General features: G+C 36.4%; 1 protein-coding gene across 3 annotated transcripts in view; it reads left to right on the top strand.

Annotated features, from left to right (window-relative positions):
• Window positions 1–25,023, top strand: part of NOL10 (nucleolar protein 10) — a 50,081-nt gene that overhangs the window by 9,102 nt on the left and 15,956 nt on the right. For all 3 annotated transcript variants that reach the window (XM_053973894.1, XM_053973893.1, XM_053973895.1), the window contains 6 exons: window positions 784–844; window positions 1,348–1,433; window positions 1,804–1,882; window positions 3,060–3,209; window positions 5,572–5,638; window positions 10,254–10,306. In XM_053973894.1, coding sequence (XP_053829869.1) covers window positions 784–844; window positions 1,348–1,433; window positions 1,804–1,882; window positions 3,060–3,209; window positions 5,572–5,638; window positions 10,254–10,306 — 496 coding nt within the window. The remainder of the gene's footprint in view (window positions 1–783; window positions 845–1,347; window positions 1,434–1,803; window positions 1,883–3,059; window positions 3,210–5,571; window positions 5,639–10,253; window positions 10,307–25,023) is intronic.

The raw sequence follows: 25,023 nt of genomic DNA, 5'->3' as shown, positions 1-25,023 counted from the left end.
ATGTTGGAGATGTAAGCTATAGAACATAAGTAATCATAAAGATCTTTTGACATAATTAGAATCAGAGATTCATTTAGGTTGGAAAAGACCTCTGAGATCATCAAGCACAACCATTAACCCAACACTGCCAAGTCCACCACTAGACCATGTCCCCAAATGCCTCATCTAATGTCTTTTAATTATCTCCAGGGATGGTGATTGAACCACTTCCCTGGGCAGCCTGTTCCAGTGCTTGGCAACACCTTCAGTCAAGAAATTTTTCCTAGTATCCAATCTGAGCCTGGCACACCTTGAGGCAATTTCTTCAAGTCCTATTGAGTTAAGAATACAGTGAAGCAGAGTGATGTGGCAGGGCTTGGTGGTAGGTGGTGGATATGGGCAGAGGAACGCAGAGAACCTCAGAACCCAGGCTCCTGTTCAGAGCACAGTCACATGAAGGGGGGTCTTGAAAATTTCAAAGATGGAAATTTCCCAGCCTCTGTGATTAACACATTCCAGTGCTTAATTATCCTCACAGCATAAAAATATTATCCTTACATCCAGTTGGAACCTTACCTGTTTGAAGTAATCAGCATTGTCTCTGCTTCCTGGTTTTTAGTAAGCTCCCCTTAAGTATGGGAAGCTGTTGCCATCTGTCCCTCCCTTCCTCCCTCCCTCTCTCCCTCCCTCCAACTTTTGCTTTTCCAGGCTGAACAGTAGTGTACATGATTATAGAAATCTTATTAGTTGTTCATGTGTTAAATTGTACTGAGGTCATTAAACTTGCTCTTTTTTCTGTTGTAGAGAGAGTAATGTCTGTGACATAAATCCTGTACACTTCTTGTTTGCTATGGGGACGGCTGAGGTAAATGTTTGCATTCCTTTTTTGAAAAGGGCAGTAGTGTTTGTTTCATTTTTATATTAATTTGCAGGAGGATAAGAAGAAATCATGAACCCAATTAATTTAATTGGTCTCATTTGCTATAGTAGATATAGATAATATTAAAGATGACTTTTCAGAGCATAGTGCAGATAAAATACTGGAGTTATTTGGTTGCTGAGCACTTGAGATTTTGCAGACGGGAGTGAAAATAATGTTCTCTCATTTTGCAGTGTAGCCATCTGTAGAAACTAGCTGGCATGTGTACCCCATTAATCTTAAGAAAATTAGTGTTAGTGATTTTGATTTAGATTGCATTGAAAAAACTACAAATGAAATGTGTGCACCCTGTATGTCATTATTAGAACAACTCTTGTTAACCTAGGAAATTTTGTTAATTATTCCTTAGATTAGATAATTCATAATTTTATTTAAATGTTTTCAGACTCGACTGCATAAGCTTGAACCATATTTTCTAAACTGTTTAGGGTAAAGTGGAATGCTGGGATCCTAGAACTAGAAATCGAGTTGGGCTGTTGGACTGTGCATTAAGCAGTGTGACAGCAGACACAGAGTGAGTAAAGGCTACCTTTTCAAATTGTGTTGTTCTGGATTTTTCAGAAGTTTTGGTTGTTTTAGAAGTAAATTCCACTTAACTTTAAAATGGCCTGCTTGTTCTCTTGTCATTGCTAGTGTGAATAAAGGATTTTCTTAGTCACAAAGGAATTCTCTTAGACACTGATCTAAGTAGTAGTGGCTATTTTTGTATACAAATACACATTGTGAATGTAAACAGTGCAGCTTTTTGAAGTAGTATTTCTGAGTGATACCTGTGAATTATGTTACTATTAGGTAAGAATTAGCTTAGCTATTTTTTAACATTAAAAAAATTATTTGCAGGCTTTATTGAAAGAATGCCTAACTATAAGCATTGTGCTTTGCAGGATAGAAGGTTTGCCATCCATTTCAGCACTGAAATTTGATGGGGCTTTGAATATGGCTGTTGGAACATCTACTGGGCAGGTAGATTTGACTTCACGTACCACAGTTCTTAGGAGATCCTGCTCTTGAAATTCCCAATCCAAGTCTATCAATACATTGGGTGCAGTATATATCTATTACTTCTTAGACCATAAATTACATGTATAGAGTAGTAATAGTCAAACTGCAATTTAATTTTATCAAATGCTTGTACTCTTCAGAATTTTGTAAGTACCACTTTAAATCATCATAACCTACGTACTATACAACTGCAAATTTGCAGTTTTCTTATGACTTGAGTCAAGCGTGTGGGGAAGTTGCTGCTTTTTGGGACTATGAGTACCATCTCAATGCAACATACGTGCTCTCCCTCATCTTGATGTTGTCTAGAAAACCAGAAGTTACTGTCTTTCAACTGTTACTTTTATGAAGAATCATTTCAATTCACTTATTGTTACCATCATATTTGTAAAGGGAAGTGTGGGGATTGTTTCCTGCCTTCATCAGTATTTTCATGGGTTTAGAAAATGGTAGCTTCTTCAAGAGCAGATATGTGTGTGAGAATTGTATTTGCTATGTTAGTGTACAAGTCAGACAAATTTTGTTGTAGATGGTGTTTTTGAATAAATAAACTGATAATATTATTTTTTCCCAAAGATTATTGTTATTCACACTTTACACATGAAAGATTTAACTTTCTCAAGTTCCATAGGAAATTTTGGAGATAAAATACAAGTTTCTGGAACACAGGGCCTGTACTTTCTACTTTCCTTGACATAAAAAATTGCGTTCTATGGTGTTTCACTGAGGGAAAGTTATATTCACTGAATCTGGAAGGGAGTCTGAAAATTTAAATCATGTAACAACAACACAAGAATCTGAAAGTGAAATATTACTAATTATGAAATACTAAGAGTATTGAAACAAAGAAAAAGGTTCATTTTTTTTTTTCAATAGAAATTAAGAAGTCTTTAGAAAGACTATTAGGTCTTAATTAATTTTTCTAAATGGAAACATGCTGATGTTAATATACCTGGTTAGAATAAACTGGGCTCACTTACTAAGTGGTTTTCAGAATTCACAATTATTTATTTTATGTAAATCCTGCCTATGTAAGTAAAATCTCAAATTTAGTTAAATGTTTAGCAAAGATCTGATAGGCATGAGTTCCTCATGATCTTACAATGCTATAAATTTAATTTGTCTCTTATTCTTCAAGGTCCTATTATATGATCTCCGGTCTAGTAATCCATTAATAGTCAAAGATCACCACTATGGCCTGCCTATTAAATCAATTCAGTTCCAGCATCAGTTGGATTTAATTATCTCTGCGGATTCTCGAATCATAAAAATGTGGAACAAAGATACAGTAAGTAGTTTTATGTTACTGCATTCAGATTTTTAAATTTTTACTTTATTTGGGTTGGGAGTTTTTGGGGGTTTTATTTTGGTTTATTGTTTTTGAGTGTTTTTTTGCAGGTTGATTAATTAAACTGAAATTCAGTGTAAAAACTTGAGGTTTTAATGTCTCTTAATTTACATAGCATTTTGTCCTGTCTGACTAAATCAGCATCTGGGAAGTTATTCAATAGCCTGTCAGGTATAAAGATGTAGTCTTAGGGGGTTTTTAGCTGTTTGTACATGTCTGGCCAAGAGGCTTCTTTCAGGAGAATGATTTAAATATAAAAAGTAGTATCTTAGCCATTGCCTTGGTTTGTATATTTCTCACAGTGTTCTTGAATACATGCAGTTATGTCTTTTTTCACCAAAGAAAACGTGTTTATTCCAATTCCCTGCTCAAAATAGGGTTAATTTCAAAGGTAGATCAGTTAAAGACCTATTAAAATCAGGTGCTGCTTATTTTCAGAGGATCCTATTTGGAAACCGAAGCAGATACTATGCATGGAGCCAAATAACAGTGTGTCTTAACACTGTATTAGGGTATTATGTTGCAATGAGCAATGTCTTTATCCTTGCCCTTTGCGCCTCTAAGTGAAATTGAAATCTCTAATTTTCATGGCGCTCCTTTCATTGTCATGCCATCCTCTTTCTTATCTCTGTCAATGAACCTTACTATGAATCTGTGGGGCAACATATTTTGTTACCCCATAGATTCATAGTAACACATTGTAACTTGTTTTGGTTTGAGGGGATGTGTGTAGTCATTGTGTTACTTCTAAAAAACATGCTTCATCTATGCTTTTCTAACTTTATAGTGAAATATAAAGAGAGTTGTAGTAGAGACTTTTTTTCCCTGATTATTTGAGGCAGTCACTTCAGTATTGTTGTGCTGCTTCATGAACTTTCAACAGCCTCTTTTATTTTTTCTGTGATTGCAAGTAGTTTTTTGTAAGCTCCTCTGCAGTTAATTGTTACTGTTTGAAAGAGCAAATAAATTATTGGTTATTATTTAAAACATCTGTAGTGGCCTCTCTCCATTTTTCCTAGGTATGTATATTTCCCTCCTTGAGAAGGAAGCACTGTAAGGCTTGTCAGGTGGCCTCTGGTGGGAAAAGGGAGGGTTTCTCACTGCTTGAAGGCAAAGATAGCTTTGGACTCTTTCCTAGAGTATGTTCCAGCTGGCTCCATCTGTCCCAGATGCTGGTTCCTGACTATCTCTGGCCAGGAACCAAGTGCAGAGGCAGACTGCGGGTGGAGAGCATATGGCTTTGATACCAGAATAGCCCCATGCTGAGACGTGCCTTGGGGTGGGGAGCACCAGGCTTTTGTCTGCTGAGGCCAGGGTGGAGGAGGACTCCTCTTAATCATCAGGGAGAGACCAGAGGTGGGTGGGGTAACAGCATGTAACTAAGAGGGAAAGGAAGGGCCCAGAAAGGTAGGTGGGATTGCTGCAGGGAAAGAAAAAAAAGAGGAATAGGATCAAAATTTACCTTGTTCCTGTCCCTCATTTAGAATTGTGTAGGCATGTAGTCTCATGCTTCAGATTATGTGGTCCAGTTGTTAGAGACTCTTCCTTTACTGGCTGTTTTGTGTGTTGGCTTATAAGAGCACCTGTATTTTGTCTGGGTTTTTCAGACTGTGTTCCAATTATTGAGAATGCTGTTTCCTGCTTTTATCTCTTTCTTAAGTAACTTTTATAACTTCAGTTCTGAAGTCTAAGCTAGATACCACTGTATGCTCTTACTACTTTTATTTTATATCAAGACCTCTTTAAAAATGAGTTTATAAATCATAAATAAAGTTCTGAGCTATATTTCATTTCATGTAGACATTAGTACAAGTGGAAGAACCAAGCTCCAGATTCAAATTCCACTCCTAATCCATTTTTTCAGCTAATCATACTTAGCAAAGTAAAATTATTTAAAGCTGCCGCATTCAGAGGTGAACAATGTGAGGGTTACACTGACAATGTACTCAGAACTTGTGGACCTCAGCCCCACTTTTGCGTAAAATAAAGGAAATCTGACATATATATTCAATACAGAAGTGTAAACTGAGAAATTAGAGGTGCCACTGTACATTGCTGTGTCTTCAATTACCAGTAGGCTGCTCTTCCTTGTAAGAGATTGAATCGGAGATAAAAGACAATACTGTCTTCCTTGTGTTATGTTCAGATATTAATAAAATTTTCTTGTTCTGCAAAGTCTGTTCCATCTTTATTCCATCATGTTTCTTAGCTTCTATAGTAGCTATTATTAATGTTTAGATTTACTGAATTTAATTAGATTGTTTGGAGTTTTTTATTATTTATTTTCTTCCTACAATTTCAGGGAAAGATATTTACTTCAATGGAGCCAGAACATGATATAAATGATGTCTGCCTTTATCCAAATTCAGGTATGTTAAGTATATTAATGTCTTGTTAAATTCAAAAGGAAAAGAAGCTTGTTAACCCAAGGTGTGGTCTTTGTTTAGGTGACACAATTTAGGTCTACTTTCCTCCTTATGGCATAGCTTGGAATAAAGGGTTATGTGTCAGTTAGTGTCCTTGTTTCCTCTGCATCTCTATTATATAGGACCCTCTTTGCAGTTAGAAGCTGCTGTGCTGTTAATTGAGTGATTGACCTCTTTTACGCCTTCACATATCTGAAGTGACTCATCTCATAAGAATAGGAATTTTGACCTATTCTCTTGACGAATTCCCAGATGAGTTAGAGCTTGCTTTCTAGAGGTGTAGAAAAAATCTCTTTACAGCAAATTTACACTTTTTTTTCCAAGTGTTTCAAGAATTTGATCTTTCCGTGATTTAAATACAGCACGTAAATTGTGCTGTCCCTTAGGTTTAATACTTTGGTTTTAAGTGTACATTCCTAAGTGCACAAATTTGCATGGTTTTTGTGATTGTTTTCAGACTTGTTGCATCTCATAATGTTATCTTTAGAGATCAAAGCTGAGGATCACTTTTAACCAAGGTTTCCAGGACTTAATTTATGAGTAAAAATATTTTACAAAGTGATGGTTGAATGTGCATATATGCTTTGGTTGTACTTCAGATTGCAACTGGACTTAATTTTCTTGCTTGAAATGAGTTGCTTTAGTTCTTAAGTATGATGTGACACCTACTTCCTTTTTAGAAGGCAGTACTGGAAAAGATGAAGTAAGTTGGGCCTACTAGGATGGCACAGAGCAAAAGTCTGGAAACAGACAATGCCTGAGTTGCAAACTGCTATTATCCTAATTTTAGAGAGAGGTAGCAGTAAAGACAGAGGAACTTGGACTTTGATTCATACTAGCAGCTCAAATGTGAGATTGTAGATAAATGAGTGTGAGATTTCTAGCAAGTTAAAACTTATCTGTCTTTTCTGCCAACTTCAGTTAAGAATGGGTTGGAGGTTTCTTTTTTTTTTTTTTTTGACCTTATTAGCAGAGTACATGCCATGTGCCCTGGTTGAATGTAGGAGTTCATGTGGGTGTATTTGAGAATTGCTGTGTGGTGACAGGGTGAACTGTGCACCCTGGAGACGGATAAACCCTCATCCATGGTGGCTGCAGAGAAAGATTGTTGGAGTGAATTATTTTCAGCATTTCACCCAGGTTTCACCTGTGAGCTTATTCGTTTCATCTAAAAGAGAACCTGGCAGCAAATTAATGTCCACACAGCGTCAATGAAGAGCTCACCACAGGGAGTGGAACAGAAAAAAGTTATTTGTCAATGTAGAATCATAGTGTAATTTAGGTTGGTGGGTACCCCTGAGAGTTGTATATTTCCTACTCAAAGTAGGGCCAACTTGAAGTTAGGTCCAGCTTTGAAGTCTGATCAGGTTGCTCAGGTCAAGTTTGAATATGTCAAGGATGGGCCTTACTCAGCTGTGGATGCTGTGGTAGCCTTTGTGGTATGTGGACATGACTCGTGTGCTTTTGCAGAAATGATTTTCATGAGACTCTGCAGGACAAATCTTGTAGCACAAAGAATTGAAAGCACATGTCTCTCTGATGTTGCTATTGGGCATTGCTTTTCACATGTCTGTGACTGAGATCCAGATTGTGCAGGCCAGTTCTGTGTCCCACATCTGCTTAAATCAGTGCTGCTTTTCTTATTGTCTGTATGGGGACAGGTTGATTGTTTTGGTAAGAACTGTTGTGGGAAGAAAACTGTGTTGTATTTTATAGTCACATGGAGACAGTGGGGCAAAAACTAGAGCATGTTGCAGTGGAAACTGAGAGATTGAGGATAAGAGGTGGTGCATCACGTGGTCATCATTAATACTGTTGGACCAGCATTTAAGATGCCTTAGAACCACCTCATGCTTCTTCAGAATTTAAGGAGTAATCATGACTGAAAATTTGAATATAAGGAAATGCTTTCAGTAAGATGGACTTGCAGTTATGGAAAGTTGGAAATACAACAGGATTTCAGTATCAGTATGAGTTGGGCTCAGTGCTCTTACTGGTGCCCCAGCATTTTCAGAGCTCCTTTAGATGCATGGCGCAGAAAACCCAGGAGATCTTTGCCTAGCTTGTGTTTTAACACTTCATGTGTCACTGCTGCTCAGAAAGGCAAAACACCGTTTTCACCCTTGTTGGAGAGATAAGGATTTGATGGGTGGATTATTCAGGGGATGAGGAATTGGTTGGATAGTCTCATCCAGAAAGTGTAGTGGTCAACAGCTCAATGTCCAAATGGAAATGAGTGACAGATGGTGTCCCCTAGGGCTCTATATTGGGACAAGCTTTATTTAGTATCTTCATTAATGGCATAGACAGGGGGATTGAACTGTCTCAGCAAACTGGCAGATGACACCAAGCTGAAGGATACGATGCCATCCAGGCATACTTGGACAAGCTTGAGAATTGAGCCCATGGGAATCTCATCCAAACCAAACTGTTCTATGGTTCTATAATTCTATTAGTTATTGTACACTCAAGATCAATATACTGTGAACTGGTTTTTTTGGTGGTAGTTTGTCATACTTAGGCATTTTTAATTTAACTATTTTACCAACCAGCTTCAGTATTAGTACCTTTCCTGGGAAGCAAACCCTTGTGTATCTTTGACCAAACTACATGATGACAAACTTCAGTGGATCTCTTAATAGTTGAATATCTTCCTCGAATATCTTCCTCTGATCACACATGAACAGAATGGGGCTAGGGGAAAAAGGTTTACCACTTATTGAGTCAATTTAACCTTTAGTCAGTTTAAGTTGTTGAATATAAATGAAACTCAACAATATCTTCAGTGTATACAAATCTGTGTCCAAGTACTGTAAGAAAAACTAAAAAGGTAAAAATCTGCATTTTCTAAAACTGCTGCTCCTACGTATTATCACTTCATACTCCCATTTTCATTCTTGTACATTCATGATACTGTATTGAAGACCATTTTCTAGAGAGGGTCTTATTAAAACTTCTGAAAACGGGCTCTCCTTTATTTCCCTCCTACAGTAATCAGACTAGGCTGTTATGTAGTTTGTTAGGGTGTAGTCTCTTCCCATAAAAATTTATTAAAACTAACAAGCTGAAGCAATAAAAATGCATGGAATAGACTTCTCATTTAAGAGTTGTTAACTTTCCTTCTTCTATTTCCCTTGTAGCATACACTCATATACTGTTCAGAAGTCTGTTTTTGTCCTTTAATTATTGGTGGAAGACTCTCAAAGAGGAGGTTTTACTTCACCATCATCTTTGAAGCATCTGCAGAATTAATTTCTGTCCTTATTTCTAATGATTCCTATTCAGTCAATGGAAAGATGCTTTGTCTTATGAAGTATTAGTGAGTGTGCTGTTAGGGGAGCATGTAGCTTGTATACTATACTGGCGTACTCTGTGTGTGTATGTATTCAAGCATATGCTATAAATTCTTGCTTTTTCCTTAAATTGCCTGCAAACCTTTCCAGGCACAGTTTTTTAGTCTGTTTGCTGACTAAGCTTTCACAAATATCTTGCTTTGCTGGGAAAGCAAGCCCCCTTTTTTCTGACATTGTAAGTCCAGCTGCATTGTGTAGTTATAATAAAAGGATTAGGTAGGAAGGATTACTCCACCCATGGTAATTGCATTCCTCTAGTTGGGTGTAAATTAAATTTCTGCCCTCTGGGTGTGTAGTAATTGACCCAATTATTCATAGTCTCAGTGGCATATGTTGCAGTTCTTTCAGATCAGAATGTTATCTAATTTGATGGCACTTTTCTTCTTCATAATCAGTCTTTTGTATTACCTGTTGATCAGCTACATTGGAAAGATAAAGTTGAGATAAACATAAAAGTATGTGGCAAATGTTCTTATTACTCTTTTATGTAGAAGGAAATTGAGAGTGTTCTTCATCTTGAACTTAAAAAAGTTGATTAGCAGTAGGAGATTTTCTGCAGATTTTAGTATTCCTACAGTATTTTTTTTATATTCAGTGGTGTTTCTTGGTTATATTCATTGATACTTCAAATTCTACATTTACCCTGTTTGGTTACAGCACTAGGATTACTCCTTTTGAAGCCACAGTATCCTATATCTCATTTTGGGTCAAGAACCTGCTGTTGTATTTATTTCCCAAGATGAAATATGAATGAAGGTGTAAATCATGCTATGATTTATGGCTCTGTTGAGGTGTGTGTTTAGGAAAAAAAAAACAAATAACCACATGTACTAATACCAATGTATTAATACTGCAATTTTATGTCCAATGTAGTTTTTAACTGCAATGCTAACTGGATTTGTTCTAAGCAGTATTAAGGGATGAACTGCTCACATTTGTTATGAAAGTTGGCAGCCTGCACTTGTCAGAGCTTAATGTTGCTTAAAGTGGTGCTGAACAATAAAGATAGAGGACAAAAGTGAATGAGTATATAGAAAACTAAGCTTTGTTAATTATGCTGATACCTGTGTTATTTGATGCAACAATTTATTACAGGTCTTGATTAATGTCCATTGCAATCCAAGAATATGTACTTTATGAGCTTTTTTTAAAAATGGTATTATCCTCTTCTGATCAATATTTTTAAATGTGGAAATCTCTTTTAGGAATGCTGATGACTGCCAATGAAGCCCCTAAAATGAATATCTATTATATACCAGTAAGTAATACAAGTTGTTGCTGATATTGCTCCTAAAGACAAAATTGTTTGGTACCATTCAGGTATTTTCAGTTGAAACTAATATCTACATTGTCTGAGTTGTCACAATAAAGTAAATTTAGGTTGACCATAATTTATTAATGTAACATGTTGAATTACTTAAAAAACAACCCGTAATTTGCCTTTTGCTACTGGTTTCAAAACTGGTTAGTGGCTGCAGAAAATTCAGGTGGAGTTTTTTTTGATAGCTGATGAAAAAGAATTCCTAAATAAGGACTATGTTTTTTAAGATAATAACTTTGCTTTGTTGTGAAATATTTCATTAGTGTCTTTAATATGTGGTGTTCAGTGACATAGCAGTAAATATTCTTCTCTGTTCTGACAAAGAAATGACATTATGTGACTTCAGGTATGGCTCTTGACTGTAACTTCTGCTCAATGCCCTTCAAATGCAGCTTTTCATGGGATAAGCTTTCCACTTGAAAGGCTTAACTGTAGGTTTAACTATATGTTTTATCTCTGCAGATTGGTTTTAGGGAGACTTAGCAGCAAGCCTTCTGGTGTCAGGGAATTGTAGAGAAAATTAAACCTGCATTTCGTTCTTGGTTTAGTTTCTACAGTGTGTTCTCTAGAGGTTTGCTTGTTCTGATAGAAGATAAATAGTAGGACACCTATGTAAATTTTACATGCAGAATAGCTGACCAGACTATAAAAATACATACACTTCTTAATTAATTTTATTCACGTTTTGGACAAATTATAAAATTTATTAATATTGAAATATATATTTTAACTATTTTTTAAATGAGCCAAAAAGTCTTCATTTAACTAAATGATTTTAAATTAATTTAAATTTAATTTTTTTCAATTAATTTCTGGTCATCCCCCACTGCCATATCCACTGTGTACAATCTTGATTACATTCAGGATGGAGATTTATGAGTTTACATTTCTCTTTGTGGAATAGAATATATATACATGTTGTATTTGCATGTCTAAACACAATAGTATACCCCTCTAAACAATTCTGTAGTCTGATATATTTACTTATATTATTAGATTTTTGCATTTAAAGAGATGTGGCATTTTATACATGAGTTATGTCAGGTTGTTCTTTGGATGTGAATTGCCTGTTTCGGTAATTCAGCCGTACCCAGCTCACATTTTCTTAACTGTGCTGTTCCATGCTTTGAATAACAAAGGGAGACAACAAATATTTTTTTATTTATGACAAAATATTAGCTGTAATTAGAAGAGGAACACTTTCTTTCCATTTACCTTGTCCTTTGTAAGGCTGAGAGAGTAGCTCTCCAAGCATTTTTTTCTCTATCATATTTTTTAATTAATGGATTAGGGAACACCAGCTCACATATTTTCAAAATGTGATGAGTTTTAAAACTGGAATTGACTAGTTAGTCAATTTAAATAATCCAGATGCAAAAAGCATTCCTTCTGTCACTAAAGGTAAAGTTCAGCTTCTCTCTGAAAATTGTGCAGTGAGATTTTGTTTTATGGAGCTGTGCATGATGCATGAACCTGACAGCTATGGCACATGAGAAGTTCACATCCAACTTAGCCAAAAAGTTATTTCATTGTCTTGATTGTCACCAGTGATGAATGTTTGTTAGAACTTGTTCAAGCTAGCATTATTTTGAGTATTCTTGCACATATTGTAAATCAAAATGAAACATACTTAGTTTTTACTCTCTCAAAAATCTCTCATAGAATCCTCTGTGAGTACTGAATTCATGTTTCTGAAGTCAGACAAGTAATTTTTAGTTAAGAAATATAAGCACTCTGTATTAGATCTCAGATAATACCTAAAGACAATATTGCAAACTTAAATACTGACTAATAGTATCTAATATTTTTGCAGCATGTAGGCTATTCCAGTGAAGATTAACATAAATCTTGCCCTAAACCATCTTCCTGTGTGACCATCCCTTGATTTTTGTTACCTGAGTCTGCCTAAACTCATTTGGATGGTACCTTTTTATGGGTTTTACAGTGACATGAGTATGCAGGTGGACCCAAATGAAGAATAAAAAGCATAAATCCACATAAGTTCTATATTTGAAGTATTGTTGTATACAAGAAAATTTAAAATTTATTTCAAAGGCTACTGCCCAGTTTAAATTTGCTTTTCAAATAAGCTGAACCTCTCCAGTTTGTGTCAATGGCTTTGAGTTTGAAGACTGTTGAACATACCTGAAATACTGTTGTTACTTTTTTAGTTGACAATCTGTAGCTCATTTCAAAACATGAAATACTTACTTTAGACAATAGAAAAGTTAGACAGTAGTGAGAAGTTACTTTGAAATAGAGACAGAAATCTCGCACTCTGGTCTGATTTTTTTACCCTTTTTGCAGGCAAGACAGAAGGGGCTGGCACAGCCAGTGTTGCATAATTGAAGGGTGTTTTACTACATTTCCTAAAAATCAAGTGTGTAGCTCACTAAATCTGTTTTTGTTGACTGTTTTATTTTTTAATCTACCTTTTAAATGAAGAAAATATTAAATGGAGGACTTGTGTCAGCCTTCAACTGCTCCAGGGCTTTTTTTATTAAGGAAAACTTAATGTTATTAACACGTTCATGTTACAGTTTTATTCCTTGATCTTCCAGACTAGTTATTTGAGCTCAGAGTAGCACACCTGTCCTTTGGTTTCTCTGTCAGTAGATGATTAATACATGTGTTTTTTCCATCCTTGGAAGACTTACTAATTTCCTTGCACAGGCAAAGTTTAGTTATGTGGGTCTTTGGAGCAAAACTTTGAAGAACTATATTACTTGATCTCTTTTCATGGTGTCATTTTCTGTCTTTTTCTAAGAACTAGGATTCACAATTTTTTTAATGAGTAACTTAATTTTCTCTTTGTTTCTTTAAGGTAGACTTGAATACTACTAAAAATGTGTCCTTTGTTTTTGAGATGTTGACAGGAACTGAGTTATAAGTCTTGTTGAATTTCACAACAGAGTAAGTGCCTGGGAGAAATGCTACTAACTGCAAAGGACAGTTACGTAAATAAAATCCATTCAATTGCCCGTGCCTGTCATTGGCCTGTAGTGCTAATAATTATTCTCTTGTTTTCAATGCTCACTGGAACAGCTATAAGGAATTGCCATGGCTATGATTAAAGAGGATACTTCAAATCCCAAATGTATGGTGCTGTGCTCTACGTAGGGAGAAAAAAATTCACAGCAGTGGGAGTCTTGCAGAGCAGTATGTGCATAGATGGCTGCAGACAGACCCAGCATCCGCTGTCCGTGATTGGAGTTGGCCAGACAGAGCAGGACTGTGCCCAGCCCAGCATACCCAGTCTCTCAGCAGGTTTTATTAGTGTGGGCACAGTGCTGTGCTAGCGCAGCTCATGACTGGTGAACTGGAGCTGGCTCGTGTCCGGCCAGCTTGGAATGTGCTCTGGCTGAGCTCATGTCTGACTGAATTATCTGTGTACGTGTGCCCGTTCTCTGCATTGTTAATGCCAAAGCTGAATTTCCATTTCAAACCCAAAAAATTGCTGTCTCTTAACTCCAGGATTATAAAAGATTTGACAGTGAGTATCATAATATTGCTTGTAAAAGAAATGGCAAGCATCAGCTTTTCATGCAGAAGTTTCATCAGGGTAGGTATGACAGTTGAGATAAGGAATGTCTGAGAACACTGCATTTCTTATAAAAAAAGTAAAAAATCACTGCAGTTTTTTCTTTTGTGTGCAAAGATGTAAGTAGAGGAAGTACAAGGCGATTTTTTGGTTTTCTAGAAAGGACAGGCAGGTTTGCTTTTCAGTGGCAAGATACCTCATAGAGGTACACAGTGCCGAGTAACCAAAAAGCAAATTGAATCTGTTGAAATGAAAAGTTTGTGTTACATAGGTAACATCTTGAGTGGCTTAGAGACTTTGTTTTTGTTTTATTTTGCTGTGATTTAATGAGGGCAAGTGCCTCTGAATTCCTGACTGGAATCGGGCTGTTTGCCATTAGTTTAATAGCTAACTTGCTGTTTATGCAAACATTTGGAACCTGCTTATTGCCAGCTGGCTTCCAGGTACATCACTTTGATGTGTGCCTCAGGAAGGTTGAAATGAAAGTTGTGTGTGCCTTGGGATAGTTTTTAGACTACTGACTCAGAAACGTAAGTTGATTCAATAGTGCAAGCAGGTCCTGGCCAAAGAAGTGAAGAGAGCAGACGTTTCTGCACATGACACATGGTGGTCCACTGACCTGGGATCTAAGATGAGTCAGATTCTCTTTAATTGAGGCTGTCATGTTCCATAACATACAAGGTTCTCTTTGCAGGTTGTACAGAAAACCCCCTATGTGTCAGCTCCTGAGTGCTCTGGGTGGAGAGCAAGGGGCATAGGTGTTACTCTTGAGTGTTTACTTCTGGTTACACAAACTTGTCTGACCTTAACACAAATGTTGCAAATCAGTCCTGTCTCATTTATTGGACTTGAAACTTTCAGCTGCATGAACATACTGAAACTGAAACTTGCTCTATTCATTAGGCTGTTAAAAGAAGAGAGCAATTAAGCATGTAATTAATTGAGTGTAATATTCTGTGTTCTGGATTTTCTTATTTTCCTGCAGTCTTGGCAGAGCACTCCCTGTTGAGGCTAGAAGCAATGTACTTTTGGAATAGTGAAGATATTAAGCTCTTTAAGGAAAAATAAATCCTGGAGCGTCTCTGGCTTCTTTTCAGGTGGTTTTGGAAAATAATTTGATATCCTAGCACTCCCCTAGTTCAGGGCTGTTGGATTTATAAACTGGAAATGCTTCAAGAGCAAGTATTTCTTGCCTACTCAACTATTCAGTTTCTCCAAGAGTATAAGGGTTCTGGTTTCTAATACAATACCTACTTTGGACATGTGGCCGTCCCTATTGTTAGAAATATCATTAATTTTGTCGTCTTAAAATTGTGTGGCTTTTCAGCTAAACCAGCCATTGCTGGTACTTCTTGCCTTTCACACATTCTTTAACTGATTTTGTTTTCCCTTTTTCTTTTTTTGATACTCCTCCAATCTGGTTTGATTACTGTTTATCAGCATCTTTCTGTTTTGAATATGCATCAAAAATATGCTTATCCTTAAAAAAAAATTTTCCTTGGATTTAGAAAAAATACGGTTTTACAAGACCTAAGAAAAACTAGTTTTTCCTGAGTGGTTATCCCTGAAATAACATAATCACTCATTAAGGCAACAAATCCTATTAGTTTACATGTTTTCATTTAATGCTTGGGTTATTTGGTGAAACAAATCTGTAGAGGGAGCTTGTACTGAAGGAAATACAAGTGAAAGCAGTTTTTAATACCTTAGTTCATTCCCTTTATTTCTTTCTGGATATTTGTTTCGAGTTCTAGAATGTAAATTAGGGATGAACATGCTTTGATCATGGGTGCCCAAGTGAGCTGCTTCTAAGTGGCTGAACTGATCAAAGTTGTGTTCAATTCACTCACAGACAGGAAAAGCATTTATTAGAAAAAGGTATTTTCTGTCAGTCTGTGACAGGGTGCTCTCAGTAGTTCTATACAAGATGTTATGACCATCAGATACCTGTGTTTACAGTCTGTCTTTTTTCAGTGTAAAAGACATGGGAGGTTTCCCCTGTGTTATACTCTCCACACTTAGCTCTATGATCACAGCCTTTCAGAACAGTTTTATCACTCTGAGACTTACATTCTTCTCCATTTGGAATCTGCTGATTGTCTTTTTTTCTGTTTTGGGTCTTTATATTATAGGAATACAAACCTACCTGTCCACATCTTGTACTTTATGCCTTTAAGGCCAGTGTTCTATATAGTCAGCTGTCATTCAAATAGTTTGTGGGTGCTGTTAGAGTTACAGTAGGACCTTCTGTACAGATTTTTGGCTAGTGTGGTAAAAGCTGTGAATCAAATGATGCAATTCTTATTATATTTGTGTTAGGCATTTTGACACTAATAGAAAAGATTTGCAATAGAGTGCAAGATTTTTATTTATTTTAGAATGTTTTCATGTCTTCTAATTGGGAGTATTAGGTCATTCTGCATAGGTGCTGCCTCAAGTGTTGTCTTGAAGATCATACGATGAGGCTGTGTTTTTTAGAAGACAGTTGTTCATCCTGTTCAATACAGCCCTTCCCTAACATGTTTTTGGTAAAGTGGAAAGCATCCATGAAACTGGCTTGTGCTAAGAGATTTTTTTCTATCCTGAAACAATAGATAATGTAGAAAAACATTTCATAGTCTGGGAAAAAAATATGGTAAAATAAAATGGTAGTTGTGACGTAAAATGGAAAATGTTGGTCTTAATCTTAGTTTGTTCATTTTGAAAACTGTGAAATGACTGGAAAGAAGGGTTGTTATGAAGTAATGTATTACGGTTGAACTCTAGGGCTGCCAAGTGTCAAAAGAAGAAAGTTTCCATTAATAAAATGATACTTGAATGCATCTTTGGCTTTTAAACTAATTCTGAGTTTTGATATATCAATCATGCAAAATTGTGTTTTCCATCTAAAACAGTATAATCCTTTACACACACAAAAAAAAAAAGTCTGGTGAATGATACATTACCTATCTCACAGTATTTACAAGCATAGGAAAAAAGTTGTTTATCTTCACAAGCAGAAATGTGAGCTTCCTAGTTTTAACCTAAACACTTCCAAACTGAAAAATAACACCCTGGGCTTATTCCCAACAAAGGATATCCTCCATTTCCCATGTGCTGGCTGAGAGACACAGTACCACTTACCACATATATATAGAAGGAAAACACCAATGTGTGATGATCAGGAAACCATTTCTGATCTTCCTGTAAAACTTGTTTTAGATGTTTTCAGGTGCTGATGATGTACTAGTCTAGATTATGATCATGTATGAACCCTGCTAAGTGCTGTTGTGGCTGTTAGTATACCAGGCAGCACTTCTTCAGTATTTTTTACCCAGACAGCAGCACGCTGACAGTAAACTCATACGCATAGTTTACATCAAACCCTTCTAGAGCACAGGAGAAGACTCTTAAAAGCAGAAGTTGTATGGAATTATACCAGGTGATTGCTCTGACCATTGATAAAAGAATCATGTGCTTTTTAGTGTTGTGACTGTTTCTCAAGCAATTAGTGGTAATGAACCTTCTGTTCTTGAGTTCTTATTTTAAGAAACGTGTTTTGAGGGGGGAGTGTGTTCCCCTTGTTTTAAGCCTTGAGTATCTGAAAGATATTTTTTATTTGTGAACTTGCACTTGTTCTTTTCTTTTGGTCATCTGTTCTTCACTTGATTTCTGAAAATCTAGAGATGCAGTTTCCTAGCTTCAGTCAGTGAAGAGAGAGACAGTCATAGATAATGAAAATGTATAATTGCTGAAAGAAAATTTTGTGCTGTGCTACATGTCTATCAGCATGTAATAAGAACTAGAGTGTTTTAGCTTTTGAATCAAAAAAGACAAAGCATGTGAGAATTTTCTCCATGTAATAATTTCTACTCGGTCTTTATTTCATTACTTTTGAAAGTAAGGGTAACTGTATTGTCATCTTCTGTGTTGCACTCAGAATTGAAACGTCTTGTGACTTATGACTGTTTATGCAGAAATAATAAAAGTTACAAAGATCTAAGATTTTCATCACAGAAGACCTTAGAAGTAAATAAAACTATCACATATGTGAAAGCTTTTGAATATTTATTTGAAAGCTGCTTTCTACTTAAAATTATTTCCTGAGTTATGCAAAATTTCTTTAGCATTATTTTCTGCAATGAAGTTGGTTTATGCTGAGCTTATCTTCATTATCTGTCTGGAGGAACTGTACATTCCCAACAGGTAGTTTCTTTTCCTTCCCTTTGTGTTGTCTGGCATGAGTACTTGCATAAACTCAGAGAGAAGTCTTCCTCCGAGTTTTGCAAAAAGCAATTAAGCTGCAATGGTAGGGAGTTATTAGAAACTCACACATTCCTAGATTTCCGGTAGTTTGTCAGTCATATAAGGTAGACAAAGAGCTGGATTTGCCATTACCTTTACATCTCTAGCATTCCTCAAATTTCCCTAAAATACAGGTCATCCACCAGTATGTTTTGTTTTAATGACTGTAAAGATATTTATACTGTAACATTCCTTGGCATCTGGTGTGTACTGTAAGAACTCTGTTATTCCCAGCCACTTAAAAGCATGAGAGACAAGATCCTACACAGTATGACAGTTGAGGAATTTTCCTGTCCCAACAAGAGAGATTGATAAGGGGACATGCTGGGCATTTCTAGCTTATTTGTGGTGATTCTTACTTGTTAATTTAGATTGCAGTCAGGGGCTGTTGCATAGTTAATAAAATCAATGCATGTGTTACTTTCATCTTTGTTAGTAGTGGAAGTTTTGTCTGTTGATGGCCTATGCCCTTCGTATTGCAAGAATGGCATATATGCCATTATGTTGTGAGAAACAGATTTCTGAACATTTTAGAACAGTTGGAAGCTGTGTAGAAGTTCTTTTCTTGTTCAAAAGGAAGGCCCAGACATTATGAAGTTTCCCACTTACCACTGCCTTGTCTGCCTCTCCTGTTGTCCCAGTTGCAAATGCAAGGAAAGAGCTTCCCAAGGAATTTATCCTTTCTAATGTATCATGATGGAGTGGAGGTTTTTGTTAGACTGTGTAAACCATGAAGGTGGTATTGTTTGTGAGGGAGATTGTGCTGGTTCAGTGGCACAGTCACTGAACAGTAAATTAACTTCATGAATGTTCTGATGGATACCTGAATCTATGCAAAGGAATTGGTAAAAGCACTTAGTGCAATGTGGTAGGGAATGGAAGGTGTGGATGGCCAAAGTAAAGTGTGGTTCCTAACTTACTGTCAGCAAGGCATTAGATCAGCTGATCATACCTGATCTGCACTTTTTTTTTTTTTTTTATGGATCAAGAAAGACAATCAGGACGTGTCCATAGGTAAATAAAACTGGTGAAGTGAGTCCCAGCTGAACTTATAGCACAGCATTAAGGCAATTTACCTAGTTGCCTCTCTTTTTACAGCTGGTATGCCATAGAACCTACTGTGTTAGAATAAGGACAGACTTTTGGTAACTCTTGGTTTATTTCCAACTGGTATTTTTGGGAAGGTGCTTGAAGCAGGTCGCGGTTGTAACACATACTTTGAGAAGCCACTCTCCCCTTACCTTTTGAGCTTCATTTGATTAGTTGACTTTATGTAAAAGTAGTGTGTTCTTGTACTTTAAGTTTCAATGTATCTTTCTTCACATTGTCTATAGGGAGTCTGATAAATAACAGATGTATAGCAATACTGATGAACGAAGTGTTTGTTTTATGTATGTCAGAACATGATAGGGACATTGGTGGAGGCATCAGACTCTGCTCTTAATGCCATGGCTGGTAAGTCACAGATTACTTGAGAAGTATCCCTTTTTAGCTCTGTCTTGTGAAGAAAAAATCTATTCTGATAATCTTATTTACAATTTTAAGGAGTAAGTTTGTTTGCTTGAGGGTGTTTTTTCCCAACATTATGAGCACCTGGACCATTGTTTCCTTCAAAAGATAGTGGCTTCACCAAGAGCACTCACAGTGAGAGCAGACCTGTGACTGGTTAACTGACTGTAGTACTTGTCAGACCAGAGGGTATGAGATTAAAAAAAAAACAAAACCCAAACCACCATTATAAAGCCAAACTGCTTAGAATTAGAAAAAGAAGTACTTACTATCTGATAACTACTGGGGTAGAAAGATGCATGCAAGTTCCTGCAGCAGTTTTTGTTTAACACTGGGAAGATCTTAAAAGCAACGTTTCCTTTAACACGCTCTCTGAGTAAAACCTCCAAATAGTTGATTTGGCAGCTTCTATAGCATAGTGAAAGGTAGGGAAACCAACTATTCAACCTCTCTGATTAATGAATGTGCCAAAAATGTCTGGATGTGCTGGAGTTAGGATGAGAGAAAGAGCCAATTCATTGTATAGTTCAGTGAAATTTATGAGTGTGTGGGCTTAAAACCAACTGCAGTGCTCTTGTCAGTAGTATGCCAAAAGGGGAGAGTGTGCTATTTAGTCTCTCTTGGTCATGTCTGTACTCCACTGAGTACTTGATGTCTTTAAAAGCACCAAATTTACACCATGTGATGCAGGGTGAACGAAAGCATGAAATTATGAAGAATATATGGGAAATTTGTTTGGAGTTTATTCCCCAAACCAATTTAATTTAGAGAATCAAAGAATTTTCTTCAGTCCATAAATAGAATTGCGAGATTAACAGGGCATAATTGGAGTTGATTGTAGAGCATTCATCGGAAGACTGAAGATTACAAAAGAATGGTAGAATTCAAAATTACAAATTGTTTGGAGCACATTGGTTGCTATGGGAAATGCTGTGTATGGAAATGTAGTAGACAGAAACATGACAAGATAATGTGATCCCTAGGCTCCTTCCTAACACGAGCTGATGTCTTGGGCTGGCTATGGTTGAAGGCCAAAAGCATAGTAACAAGAACAGAGAGCTGCAGCTTTTCACATCTACAAAAGATAAATCTGGGTTTTTTGAGTTACCAGTTGCAATTTATTTAATTTAACTGTTAACAAGGTGCAGCAAGGTCTTCTTTCTTTTCTTGACTTCTCAATGCATCTAGATGGAAACTTTTCAAAGTTACTACATATTGAGATCTGTCTAATTCTTAAAATTAGAGAACAAAACATTGAAAAAATACTCTTAAAATGAATAGTAATTAATATTTCATGTAATTGCATTAATTAAACTTGGCTATGCAATTAGGAAGCTAATTATGTTTAAAATGCAATTGCACATTTCTATCACTGCCCACACCCTGGGGATGATAATTTTTTTTACCTCCCTCATTAGACGTTCTGTAATATTTTCCTGTTAAATGGTGTGATTGAAACTGAGAATATGCATGCATAGATGTGCATTTGCTTTCTCCAGCAATTATATCCTGTTAAAGGTTTTAAATGCTTTATATTGTGCCATTTCATTAAAAAACAAACAAAATTAAGATTTTATTGTTACTATTTGTCTTCTCCAAAGAATTTTCTTTTGCCCTATAGGTAAATGTGTATGTGAAATCTTTGATTTCACATATAGATATAGATATAGAAAATATATTTAGTTTCAAGAAATGATAGTCTAGAAAATAATCTCTCCCTGTTGAAGTGCTTTAGGTTTTATTTTTGGTTTTGTTTTTTAATGGGAATGGAGGAATGGATGAGCCACCTTGGATTGTCAAGTCCTATCTTATCACAAGCACTCAGATTGTATTATGTTTTTCTGGAATATTTCATACTTCATCTGTTAGTTGTTCCCCATTATCTCCACTTTAAAAAGCTGTTAAGAGTCACACTCCTCTTATGATTACCTCTGCTCTAGTTTATAGTGTCTCTGTGATATATTTATTCTTGTGCAAGCATTACTGTTTCAGAAATCCTTCTTGTGCCATTCACAATCCTTGCTACAGTTTGCATTCACATGTACTGGACTTGTACAAAATGTCTCCACCAACTCATTAATAATTTTACACAATCCACTGTACCTAGAGATCTGTAGAAGACCTTAAATATGTGCTATTTTTGTTGTAATCACCATTATTCAAATAATACAGCAGTGAATTATTTAATTAGTACATTTTTGCTACTCAGTAATGGTCTTAAAATGTGTAGAAGGTACCACAACACATAGATTTTTGACAGAAGGTTTTACTTCTAAAATACAAAAGAACAGTGATAGGATGTATTTTCATGCTTTTTTGTTACTAACTCTGTCACTATGGTGTGACATGATACGGCCTTACAGAGTTAATTTTTGTGAAACTGAAATTTTCTGAATCTGCTCTGCATGCTCCTATCTCATGCAGCCACAACAAATAATGCCTCATCTTTCCAAAGTCTCTGGAACTGTGTGGCTAAATGATGTCCACATACCTTAAGTTAGTCTTCTAGAGGAAATTTGGACAGTTTAAACTTTCCAAATTCTACTGAATAATTTTGAAATCCGATTAATGCTGTCTGTGAGCATTTTGCATATTTTTGATTGCTAAAATAAACCAGTGAAGATTGGGAGGGTTGAGTCTTACTGTATTTTGACATCTTGTTTATTGCTGAAGAGTTTATCACTGCCTTGTTTGAGATCTTCCAGGAACTTACTGTTTAACATCCAGAAAAACAGATTTTGGAATCTGTTTTTACTTCCTGAGAAGAAAAGAGCAATTGTTCAGTCACTCCTGTTGAATTGGTCTCAGAAACCTTCAAACAGATACTTAACAATACTTGTCTGGATGTGCATTCATAGTAGTTTAATGTAAATCTCTTGACGTCTGACTGTGGAAGCTTCTACACATCCTGAGCTTCTTTTAAGTTGTTGAACATGTTTAATACTAGTTAGGATTAGGGCAGGTTTTTGTAGCTGTAAGAGCTCTGCTGTCAAACTGTTGAGTCGTATTTAAAAGTGTACAAGTGCTGTCTGGTGTTTCAAATTAAAGATAAGGAACATTTGTTGTGGGCTGGAAATAATACCTGTGCCGTCCTAGGGTTCATTAATTTTAGGAGAATTACAAACCAATGACAGGATGATATTTTCTACAGAAGTGCTCAGGAATTAGACATGGCCAGAGAACATTCTGTACCATGTTAGACTTGTGGTGCCACAAGATTACGAAGTCAAACATCTTGTAGAATAGAATACAAAGAACTGTGATTTTTGAAGTTAGTTTACAATATTTTAAAAAATATTTTTCTATGAACATTTTTCTCCTCTATTTCTTAGACAGTTTGGTCTCAGAGTTGTTTTTTCTGCTCAGTTGCATGCTAGACCACTCATCATATTTCATGTTTTCTATGTGTAGAGAAATATTCTAATGTGTATAAGAAAAATTTTATATTAGGTGGCACAATACTAATAATTATTAAGTACGCATTTTTACTTCCTGTGGCTTGGAATAAGATGAAAGGCAGTGGTGAGGTGTCTGCATTACCATTGTAGTGGTAAGCTTTGTTGTGGGGAGGAGGGCACTGGTGTGACCCATCTGTCACTCTGCCTTGCAGTGTGGTGGTGGGACATTGAGGGACAGCTGTGCTTTGTCACCTCCTGGGTGCTGTCTCCAGCTGGTGAAGGAGGAAGGTGCTGGGAGGAGAGCAGAGCACAGAGCACCCCCTCACTCGCTGCCAGCTGGGCCCTGCTGGTGGCTGAAGCTCCTCTCTTGATGGGCACAAACATTTTCAAAGCAATCTTACTGACTTTCAGGAGCAATTGGCAGAAATTGTCTCTAGAAATGGTTATCCTACAGAAAGCAGAATAATAATGAAAACAGCAAAAAAAATAATTCCATCACTGTTGGTGCTCATGTCTGGTTTTCCCGTGCTAAAAAGTATTTGGATAAAAGCTAAACATAGATGTGTACTCATTTAATAATGATTTTTCCATTGACTGAGTGCAACTTTTCTAAAACTTGTAGAGAAACCTATTTGGTATATTATGAATATTGTAAAAATTATGTCTGTCACTTAAGTTGCATGCAATTACCTACTTCATAACATTTTCTTATTCATGTTGTGAATTTTCAGTGCATTTTTCTCTGTGAGGTGTGGCAGATTTGTACTGTTCCACTCCAAATTGGCAAGTATATTGCTTGACCTACACAAACTCCACAGCTTTGTTTTGTTCTGGTGGCTTTAACAGGGACTGCAGGCCAGGCTGAGGTGGTGCTGGTGCTGGATGACAGCAGCTCCAGGGGGTCCCAAGGGGTCCCACTTGTGTTGCAATGTGGCCACTGTATGGAAAGTCATGAACTGGGGAAGACAGGCCAGTTTCACTTCTCCCACCTTGTCCCTGGAGGCCCAGTGCAGACCAACCCTGACAATTGTTGCTTTTGTACCTGGGCACAGGAATGGTGAGCCCTGGGGCCTGGCATTCTGGAGTACTTTTAGCATCATCCTGGGATGGCTGTTGATTGACAGTAGAGCCTTAAATTCTGCAGTTAATGCAGTAGCAGTTAAATTTTGTGAAGAATTACTATTGCAAAAGAAGGGCATTTCTTATTTATGTTCTTGTCATTGTGGCTGATATTGTTTGCTGTTTCTATTTTTGAATTTCTTCCTAAGCTTTAAAAAATGTTTCATTTTAATGGACAAAGCAGAACTCCTAAGGTGTCCTACAATAGGTAGACAAGTGGTTTCAGTGGGGTGGGAGAAAGGGAAATAAGGTAATACACATACACAGACATCTCTGTAGGTTTTTTCTTTCTGTCAGTTAACATGTGAAATTTTAATAATGATTGGATTTTCTATTTTTTCCTAGTATTCTGCTACTGCTTTTTTCCATTAATTATCTCATTTCCCCACTTTGTTTTCTATAAGATCATCCAATTCACTCCACAGATTATTGTGAATAATCAGGTTTTTTTCATGTGTTTCATGGCACAGATTACGCCCCATGAAAGGTTTTACTCTCAGTATCAGGTTTTGCGTGTAGTAGCAAATGTTGTCCTTAAATTTTATTACAAGAGACGTTTTGTTTAGTTAGTAAGCAGCTTGGGAGTTTTTTTAATAAGAAGGACAAACTACTTAATCTAAAACAAAATTACAGGTAAACTTAAGGTTCTTGCACACCAGTCATGCTTTAATGGTCTGGTAATGAGGCACAGATCACTGATTTCTTAAGTGCATGAAGACATTTAGTAGATCTAGACTGCTTTCTTTTTAATATAAAAGCTTGGCATTTAAATAAGGGGGTTTGGGGGAAATAAAAAATCAAAA

This window comes from Vidua macroura, chromosome 3, assembly GCF_024509145.1.
Source record: "Vidua macroura isolate BioBank_ID:100142 chromosome 3, ASM2450914v1, whole genome shotgun sequence".
In the NCBI taxonomy this organism is placed as follows: Eukaryota; Metazoa; Chordata; class Aves; order Passeriformes; family Viduidae; genus Vidua; species Vidua macroura.
This window is presented reverse-complemented; position numbering and strand designations above follow the sequence as displayed.